Source organism: Pan troglodytes, chromosome X (assembly GCF_028858775.2).
Source record: "Pan troglodytes isolate AG18354 chromosome X, NHGRI_mPanTro3-v2.0_pri, whole genome shotgun sequence".
Lineage (NCBI taxonomy): Eukaryota > Metazoa > Chordata > Mammalia > Primates > Hominidae > Pan > Pan troglodytes.
Window position 1 is genome coordinate 100,881,847 of NC_072421.2, and position 10,268 is coordinate 100,892,114.

General features: G+C 43.6%; 1 protein-coding gene across 1 annotated transcript; it reads right to left on the reverse strand.

Moving 5' to 3' along the window:
* Positions 1–4,390: 4,390 nt before the first annotated feature.
* TCEAL5 (transcription elongation factor A like 5) lies at positions 4,391–7,737 on the reverse strand. The gene is made up of 3 exons (XM_054676350.1): positions 7,376–7,737; positions 5,977–6,044; positions 4,391–5,292 (listed from the first exon to the last, which is right to left on the reverse strand). The coding sequence occupies exon 3, from the start codon at positions 5,263–5,265 to the stop codon at positions 4,645–4,647; it is 621 nt and encodes a 206-aa protein (XP_054532325.1). The 5' UTR covers positions 5,266–5,292; positions 5,977–6,044; positions 7,376–7,737; the 3' UTR covers positions 4,391–4,644.
* Between the last annotated feature and the right edge of the window lie 2,531 nt (positions 7,738–10,268).

Here is a 10,268-nt window from a genome sequence, read left to right on the forward strand (position 1 = left end):
ATTGTTTTCAGCTCTCCATTTGGAGCTGAAACTGGCAATTGTCTTGTTCATTTTACAACTTATATAGTATATTCAATTTAAGGTTCCCTTTGGTTCCCGTAAACAACATATACCCTTTTGCTCTAGGAGCTTGTAGCAGACAGGCAGTTGGAGTCTATTCTTAGGAACATTTTTCTCCTTATCCCAAAAACATTTCCTAGGTTTGGGAGAGAAATTAGGGAGAAGTAAGGTTCGTATCCTCTATTACATGGTTGTGCTTAGCATCATTGGCCATTTCCTATTGGCTTGAAAGAACTGGCGATAGATTCAATAGTCTCCAGTGTTAAGAACTGCTTTCATTTTTCTGTCATAAATCTTCGCATTTTTTCCCTGTCCTCTTTCCTTTTGGGGTATGTAGGAGACTTTTGTAGGAATGGATATAAAACTTCACAGCATAAAAAATTTAAAGCATTTGTCCTTGTCACAGCCAGCTGCAATCTGAATTTGACCAAATAATTTGGGGTTAAGGTAGGAGGGTTGAACTATTCTCTCAGAGTGCAGAGAAACAGCCCCTAGAACAGTTTGGGTAGGTATGTAGTTGGAAAAATAATCCCAACCTATTTTGCTCAGACTCTCAGAAGAGCCTTGACTGTGCCTAGACCTGTTTTGGTGTTTATGTGGTGATTTCAGTTCTGTGTTTCCTTGGAACAATGCTTCTGATGTTTGAATCAACTCAGGCCCCAAAATTTAAGGAACCCCAAGCAAAAAGACCTTGCCTGTAGGAGCATGCGTTCCTACAATTCAAAATAAAAGGGATGTTACCATTTGTCTGAATACCCACATTCACTACAGAAACAGTTTACAATTTCGGGGCCAGTATAGTCAAGCTGTGAATTGGTGTGAAAATGCCTTTCTAAGGCATTGATGATGGAGGCAGCAATGCCATTGTGAGCCTTGTTCTTTAGGTTTGTCATCCAAGGAAACATGATCACTTTTTTGACATCCTAAAGGACTGGTTGGACAATAAAGTGAAAATGAAAATGAAATCCTTGGTTTAGGAAAGGAAACTGGCCGGGCGCAGTGGCTCACGCCTGAAATCACAACAGTTCGGGAGGCCGAGGTGGGTGGATCACTTGAGGTCAGGAGTTCAAGACCAGCCTGGCCAACATGATGAAACCCCGTCTTTACCAAAAATACAAAAATTAGCCAGGCACAGTGGCATGTGTCTGTAATCCCAGCTACTCAGGAGGCTAAGGCAGGAGAATTGCTTGAACCCAGGAGGCGGAGGTTGTAGTGAGCCGAGATTGCACCGCTCCACTCCAGCCTGGGTGACAGAACAAGACACCGTCTAAAAAAAAAAAAAAAAAAAAAAAGTAAAGGAAAGGAAACTAGTTAAGAATTATTGCATTAGAGCCAGATAAACCTGGATTTCAATCTGGGCTCTTCTCTTTGTTGGTATGGAACATCGAATAAATCATTTTCCTCTTTGAGCCTCAGTTCAATCATCTATATAGAGGGCATAAATAACAGCTCTCTCAGAAATCAATCACGTATATAGAGGGCATAAATAACAGCTCTCTGAGAAATCTTGTCAGAATTAAAGGAGCTAGAAATATGAAGAACTGGGCTATGAATAGTGGTGATTTTTGTCACTTCTAGACCACAGTGTAGAAAAGTGACTGTGAGATCCTCATACACTCTCTTTCTTTGCTGCAATGGATCCCTGACAGACTATGAGGAGCAGGGCTTCTCTATCCCCAACCTTCATGAAGTTTGAGAAACCTTTGTTGTGTTAAGCCACTGAGGTTTTGGGACTCTTAGCTACCTCAGCATAAGCTTAGCCTAACCTGACAAACACAAATGGTCCTCAAAGTTAAGCAACAGAGTCACTGGGATGCTTGCTAAAATAAACATTGTATGTGGTAAAGCTATATTGGGGGTAGGCAATAGACAATGGGGGTTATGATGGTAAGAAAGAATTACTCCATTATCATATCAGAAAATCTTAATGACTAAAATAAACAAGTCAAGAAATAGCAGTTGCAAATCATATATATGATAAGGGACTTATGTTCAGAATAAACAAAGAACTCTCACAACTCATCAATAAGAAAACAGTCCAATTTAGAAAGGGACAAAAGATCTGAATACGTATTTCTCCAAAGAGATGCAAATGGCCAATAAGCACATGAAAAGATGATGAACATCATTAGCAATTAGAAAAATGCCAATTAAAACCACAATATGAAGCCACTTCATATCCACTAGGATGGCTTTAATCAAAAATACAGGCAATAACGAGTGTTGTTGAGGATATGGAGAAATTGGAAACTTCCTACACTGCTGGTGGGATTGTCAAATACCATAGTTGCTTTGGAAAACAGTTTTGGAAGTTCCTCAAAATTTAAACATAGAGTTATCATTACTTCGCAATTCCACTCCTAGGTGTATACACAAGAGAATCAAAAACATATCTACACACAAAATATGTATACAAATGTTTAGTAATGATATCTGTTACAACATGAATGAACCTTGAAAATATTATGGCAAGTGAAAGAAGCAAGACACAAGAGGCCACATATTGTATTATTCAATTAATACGAAATGTCCAGGATAGGCAAATCCGTAGAGACAGAAAGGAGGTCAGTGCTTGCCAGATGCTAGGAGAACAGGGGAGTGGGCATGACATTATGTGCTAATGGATATGGGATTTCTTCTGAAGGTGATGAAAATATCCTGGAACCAGATAGTGATAATGACTTCAGAAGTCTGCTAATATACTAAACACCACTGAATTGTATACTGTAAAAGGGTGAATTTTATGGCATGTGAATTACCTTTTAATAAAGCTGTTAAAAAGGAAATGGCAACATATACATATTATTCAGAAAGATGGAGGTAAATGCCAGAATAAAATGAAAATGTTTATGGTAGTTGCCTATGGTAGTAGCCTCTGGGGAGTGGGAATGTGGAATGGCAAGGAAAACTGCAGGTTTTAATAATTAAAAAAAACTCTTGTACTATAGGATTTTAAAAATTTGTGTGTGTATTCATTTGATAAAAATGAAAAGGAGCTAAAAGCAAAAGATGCATGCAGACACGCACACACAAACACACACACACACATTGTGGAGACAAATCAGAAGCGATTCTGACACATTGGGTCTGAGGTGGGAGCCAGGATCCTGCATTTTCAACAAGATAGTTAGGTGATTTCGATGCAGGAGGTCTGCTAGTAAGTAGCAAACTTTGAAAAACACTACTATATCCAATGTTAAAATCATTTAGCAATGAATTTTGATATAATCCATCTCCCGCTGTGTTCCTTTTGAAGTGGCAAGTTTCAGTAGCTAAAGAATAACATTACAGTTTCAAGGCTATGTATTCAATCAGGGGCAGAACTGGGCCAAGAACGGAGGCCTTCTGACTCAATAATTAATGTAGTTACTTTTTAAGCTTCTATTATGTTCTATGGAGTAACAAAATGAGTAAGATAAACTCTTTGCTTTAAAGGGCAAGTCTAGTGGGGTAATTATAATGCCTGACAAATATATTAGTTAAGATTTTATGAAGCATTTTCCCCACATTTCATGTCAGTATTAACATAACTATAAAGAGAGAAGACGGACATTCTCCACAGTTCAGAAGGGAACCTATTGGGGATTCAATTCACCAGGGACTTCAGGTGAATCTAAAGGGCTTTGTTACCTTGAAGACTGTAGCCCACCAGCAACAACTGGGGCCTTAGAGGGTGCAGGACCCTGGAGAGGGGGCACAATGCCCAACAGATGTGGCATTACCCAGGGGAAAGTGGCAACTGTCTCTCAGCTTCCTGTACCTATTTTTAGGCACAGGTGAGACCTCCCTCCGCAACACTCCATACCCTCACCAACTGTCTGACTTGGTACTGTTAGTGCAGGGGAGAGGGCAGGAGCCAGCCTAACATAGGTCACAGACACAAGCGTCACATCTGATCTACTCCACAGCCCTGGGAGGTAAGTTTCAGCCCCATTTCACACAAGGCTGTCTCTTATAGCAATGAATCTGTAGTAACTGCCAGGTTGATTCCTCCAACTTCAAGTCCCAGGGGTAATGTGAGTTTTATCTATCATTTTGTGTTCTAACAAGAATTTTGTCTCCACTGCCTTAATATGATCAATGAATAGTTCTTTTGATTGCCTAGTATTTACTATTTTCCTATTTTGTTTACCTTTTATTACTTCCTTTAAAACAAAAATAGCCTGTGCTTTTTAGGTTTAAAAGAAGTACAGATGAGAAAAAGAATAATTTCCAGTCCCACCACACAAAGAAATTCATGATTTCTCTTTGATCTACTCAATTGCATAGTGTCCCCCATGTATGGATATATTATGTAAACATTTTTTTTCAGAAATGGGCTGATACTGTATACATGGTTCTGAAAACTCTTTTTTATTGTTATTTTACAATGTACCATGAACATTTATTCCATGCACATGGGTGAAAATCCTCTACTAAAAGACAGAGCACTGTAGTTGGGTCAAAAGTCTGCTGGTAACAAGAGTGACACCTAAAGGAAAGTATCAGCTTAAGGTTAAAGCACATAGGCCGGCAAATGCCTGCCAGGAAAAGCAGGACTGGCAATATTCCCATCAGAGAAATCAGAATTAAAGGCCAAAGACATTAAACATATGGGACATCTTCTAAGTCTTTCTGGCCCCTACCTCCGCCCCTCACTCCCCTCACACCCCGTTGGCCCCTTGGGGCGAATGGATCCTGTACATCTCTTTGCATCCAATGAAAACCACCCATTTTCTGTTTTTTCCTTAGCTCCTCCTGAGCCCTTGACACATCTCCACATTCTCTCATCATCTCCTCACTGCTCAGATGCCTTTCTTGTAAGTCCTCCTGAGAGTCCTTGGGGGAATCGTCCGTCCCCCTGTCCGTTTTTCTTTTTGCTTTCCGGGGCACATAATCTTCAGCCGGGCGCTTTTCGGCGGCCCGCGGCTGGCTCTCTGGCTTTGCCTGGGAGGCTGGCTTGCCCTCACTTTGTGGCTTGCCCTCACCTTCGGACTTGCCCTGCTTTTCCTGGCTTCCCTCATCTTCCAGTTGTCCCTCATCACCTGGCTCTCCCTCATCCTCTCGCTTTCCCTCGCATTCTGTCTTCCCCTCCATGTCCGGCTTTTCTTCCTCGTCTGACTTTCCTTCATCTTCTGTACTTCCCTCATCCTCTGGCTTTCCCTCACTTTCTAGGTTTCTTTCATTCTCTGGCTTTCCTTCATTTTCTTTGTAGAGCTTTTCCATGTTGAGATGTTCCCTTCTTTGCCTTTCCTAGGAGACAAAAAGAAGACACAGGACACTGAGGGCTTTGGGGGTTGAACACAGGTCGTTATAGTACTTGTCTTTCTTAACTTAGGGTTTTCCTGGCCCTATCCCATCTTCCAGGTGCACTCCCACCCTTACATTCCTTCCTTTCCTTTTCACTTTACACATGTTCACACGAGCCAACCTTACAGAAACTTCCACAGGTGCTTCTCCCTACATTTAAGGAGGATGTGCTGAGAAATGCGTAGGAGCATATTGGCCCTTAAACTTTGCTCTGGCCTTGGCTATGCCTACCCATACCAATTTTAACTGGGTAGTTCCAATTTACACGGACCTGCAGAAATCCTGGGCAGTTTTCTTCTTTTTCCCCTTGCATGCAGTTGTAAGACTTATAAAACTGCAGACAGAACAGAACCATAGCCAGTTCTCAGATTTCAGGGCTACCCTTATGTCCTCAGGGGGCATCACAGATGCTACACCTCCATTCTCTTACTTTCTTATTCTCCCCTCTATCCTCACCAGCCATAGATCACCATATCCCCTTAGGGTCTTGACAGCAGTCATGTATCCCGAAACTGCAAGAGGGAGGATTGGAGGAGGGGTGGCAGGCAGTGGCCTCCCCAACTTCTGCTCTGGCTTAAGTTACTCCTACTCCCAAGGGTCCTGGTGCAGTAGCCCTCTCCCACTGACCTGCACCGATACTGCAGGTCTTTCCTTTTCTTGTCTGGGTTAGTGCCCACAACCACAGACTTGAAGACCTGCAGAAAGACAAGAAACAGGTGGGTGAATGAGAAATTGAGAAAGTGAATGACTGGTAACTTGGACACTGGTTCTTTGGGACCGTATTTGTCAAAACTTTCCAAGCTCCTATCACCTCCTCGCCCTTTCCCTTGCATTCTCTGATTCCCCCTCCGCGCGCAGCTCTTTCTTAAGAGCCTCCATTGTTCTACTTGTGGGAAATAGGCGAGAAAGATTATTTCCAAAGCGTTTCTATGTTTCTGAATCTTCCTCCCAAATTTTTATCTCACTTTTCTGGCACGAAAATGAGTAGGGTTAGAGACAAGGATGTTCTGAAGACAGAGTGTTCTGATGCACTCAGATCTCTACATTCCAAATCCCTCACCCTAGGGTAGCCAAATAGCAGAGCCCACCACTTCTCTGAAAATGGTGATGACAGAGATAGGGGGCAGGGCAGAAATGTCCAAAACACTCCTGCCACCTCCTCCCTCCCCACATACACAGAAAGCCCACATTTTTCTGCAATGCAAGAGACAAATTATTTCCAAACCCGGTAACATTTTTGGTCTTGCTGCTACCTCATCTCAATCCTCCTACTTCAGAAGCCACTCCTCCTGGATAGGGAGCTGATCCCCAGATCAAACCTCTGTCTCCCTTTTTCTACAGCACCTCCTTCCCCTGACCCCCTTAGCCCACCGTTTCCGGCTCCAAAATGGAGGGAGGATGGAGAAAAGACACAGGGAACTCAGGCCTGGACCCGTTGCAGGGTCCGCCCTCCGCAGCCTGGGGTCACTGACTGCGCCCGCCTCCCGCTGCCTTGCAGGGATCAGGCCGTTTTCTCGCCGTTTCGTCGCTGTTCTCTTCCCTGGTCCTCCTCCTCCTCCATCAGACATCGCCCGGTCGCCGGCTTCCTAGGAGTTCCCAACTGGTACCCAATTCTCAACCCTTGACCTCTCTCGAGTTCCGCCCCCCTCCCCCCTCCCCGCCCCGCACCAAGCCCTCCATTTCTTGCACCAAATGAGTGAGCATCGGGAAAGGAGTGGAGAGAATCCAGTCCTGGACCCGCTCTGGTCTTTGCCCTCTGCCATCCCAACCACAGGGATCCACAGGCTGTGGATGGGTTCGTAGCCATCTCGGGGAAATGACTCTTTCTCACATTTCCTTCTGCCAGAAGCCTGCACTTCTCCAGGGAAATAAAAGCTGGTACCCATACCTCTTGCCCAACACAAAAAAAATTTCTGCGCCAAAATGAATGGGGGTGGAACAGGGCGGTATCTAGAAAGCAGATCCGATCCTCTGTAGCCTATGTGCATTACCATCCCTACCTCAGGGGTCCCCGGCTTGTACCGACCTGCAGGGCTGTAGGGCAGTTGCCTTCTCTGTCCCTCAGTCTGAAGTCCGCCTTCCTCCACGGAAACAGGGATCTGGTACCTGGAGGAGAGGGACTTCTGCACACGTCGGCTTCAGATCACGTGAGAAAAACGTCACCAGTGGGCTCGGGTCCCTAGTTCTCCTCCCACCCGCAGAAAGTGCGTCAGGAGCCAGCCCACTTCTTCCCTTCACTAGTCTGTCCGTCTGAGCGTCCTCAGCACCCCCAACCCCGGCTTAGCTCTCTCTCTCGCCCCACAGCACGGGGCCCTGTCACTCATTTTGGTCTTTGCTAATCCCAGAGGTCAAATGTGGCCCTTTCTCTGTGTAGTATGTATTTATTCTTCCGTGGTTATCAGGGAGGGACCGCACCTTCTTCTAGAGCTATTGGCCATTGGTACATCTCAGAGGAATTTTTTTTCTTTCTCTCCTTTTATCCGAAGGCACCTACTCGATCTAATTCTACACGCAGCCACTGATGTTCATTCTGCCTGTGAACCAGACCTTCTCATAATGGGTACAAGGTGGATTGTCAAGTAGGGACACAAGTAGTTAAAATAGGGGTTTTATTTTTTTAAATTTTTTTGATCTTATTTAATTCACTCTCCTCAGCATGGGTTATTCTTATAAGCACAAAATTAAATAAAGCTATTTCATTTATGAGAAAGTGTTTAAGAGAGAGAAAAACTTAAAAGATTTCAAAATTTTCTACTCAGAAGAGAGACCAAATTAGGTTCATAATATTAACTTTTGCCATATACACAAGGAATTCAATTGGCAACAAGCAAAATATACATTAGAAATTTTTCATAAATAGCTGGTTCTCTCACGTTCTATTTAACACACACACACACACACACACACACACACATTTAATGTTCCCAAACGATTACTGAGTGTTAAATAGACTTGCTGGAATCTGATGGTTGACAGAAAATTCAAAAATGTCTCATTAAAAAATTTGGCTCATGGCTATTTTCATTCAAATGTTTAGCTCTAGGGGAAGGGAAGAGCTGTGAGACCAAGGCTGCAGGAGATGTGAAGGATGCAGAAATGGCCCTATCCTCCCTGCCCTGCCAAGATCAGGGGAAGGTGTTCTTCTCCACCCCCTCATATTCTAGAATTTCTCATCCCCTGCATTTCTCATCCCCAGGCACATGACTCTGTTGCTCAAGAGTCATCTGTCCAAGAATATACCTGGACAGGTGACCAAGGTGGTGATATGAGTAAATGCCTTTGGCTCCTTCCCTCCTCCCTCCCCCTAATTCCCACAGGGATAACCCAGCCCCAGCACAGAGTGGAGCATTGTTCATGCCTCTAGAAAACTAGAACAGATCTCTTCTAGACCCTTGCAGCTGAGGGTGTTCATGAGGCCTGAAGTGATTGCTGGGGTAGAGTCCCCTGCAACCTGCCTGCTCTCTGCCCTTATTCACAGTGCCTGAGTGGAAGCCTCCCTAGACCCTGTCTGTTACCTCCCGCCTAGCCTAAAAAGTGCAGTCTGGCGGGCCTCTCACCCCCAAACTCTGTATCTTCAGGGAACCCAGAGGGAGCCTAACCTTGCTGCAGGATTGCTGCCTGCCAGTCCATACTAACCTATGACTGTCTCAGCAAATTTAGGCCAGTGTCTAAGGAGTTCTGCCGTGCTGTCCATATTGACCTAGACCAAGTATTCCCAATTGATGAAGTCTGTGGGCCACCTGAAAGGGCATGTAAAATTGCATATGTTTAGGAAGTAGTGGAGTATGCACACTCTTGTGAGAAGAAGATCTGTACCCTAGGAGCCTGAATAATGTTTTGTTCTATTTGCACACCCCATTCTGTTTATCCATCATATGTTGATGAATATTTAGGCATTTTCATCTTTTAGCTGTTGTAAATAATGCTGCCATATACAATCACGTATAAGTTTTTGTGTGGATGTATGATTTTATTTTATATAAGCAAGTTGACATCATGAAAAAGGGGAAACCATAAAGGACAGAAAGAAGAAGAAGCTACTTGACAAAGAGATAAGAAGGGGAAGACACAAATAGCAGCTGAGCCATGTTAAAGAGAGCTCATCTATTCCTTGGGTTCAGGCATTATTAAACTATGAATCCCCTAAAATTATGTTCAAACTTGTGTGTGTGTGTGTGTGTGGTCGTGGTTTCACTCTGTTGTCCAGGCTAGAGTCCAGTGGTGCATTTATAGTTCACTGTAGCCTTCAACTCCTGGGCTAAAGGGATCTTCTCACCTCAGCCTTCTGAGTAACTGGGACTACTGGTGCACGCCACAACTCCCAGCTAATTTCTTTAAATTTTTGTACAGACAGTGTCCCCCTACATTGCCCAGGTTGGTCTCCAATTCTTGACCTCAAGTGAGCCCCCTGCCTCAGCCTCCCGAAGCACTGGGATTACAGGCATGAGCTGCCGCACCCAGGCTGGATATATACATTTTTATTGTATGTGCACATTTGCTGAGAATAGGGTCCGTTGCTCTCATTAGATGTTCAAAGGGGTATGTAATATTAAAAAGATGAAGGCCATTGACCCAAAGAATATACTTCTGTATACATTTTTTTCAAATCGTGCTATCTTTATTCTCTATTTAAAAGAGAAATTCACATAACATAGAATTAACCATTTTAAAGTGTACAGTTCAGTGACATGTATAGTACACTCAAAATATTGTGTAACCATCCCCTCTATTTAGTTCCAAAACAGTTTCATCAATCTGAAAAGAGACCCCATACCCATTAAGCAGTCATTCTCAATTCCCTTTTCCCCCTAGTCCCTAGCAATGACTTATCTGCTTTCCATCTTTATGAACTTACCTATTCTAGATATTTCCCATAAATGGAATTGTACAATATGTGACCTTTTGTGTCTGGCTTCTTT

Bases quoted from the DNA above. Each gene is read 5' to 3' on its own strand.
- TCEAL5 (XM_054676350.1), bottom strand. From the start codon at position 5,265: ATGGAAAAGCTCTACAAAGAAAATGAAGGAAAGCCAGAGAATGAAAGA.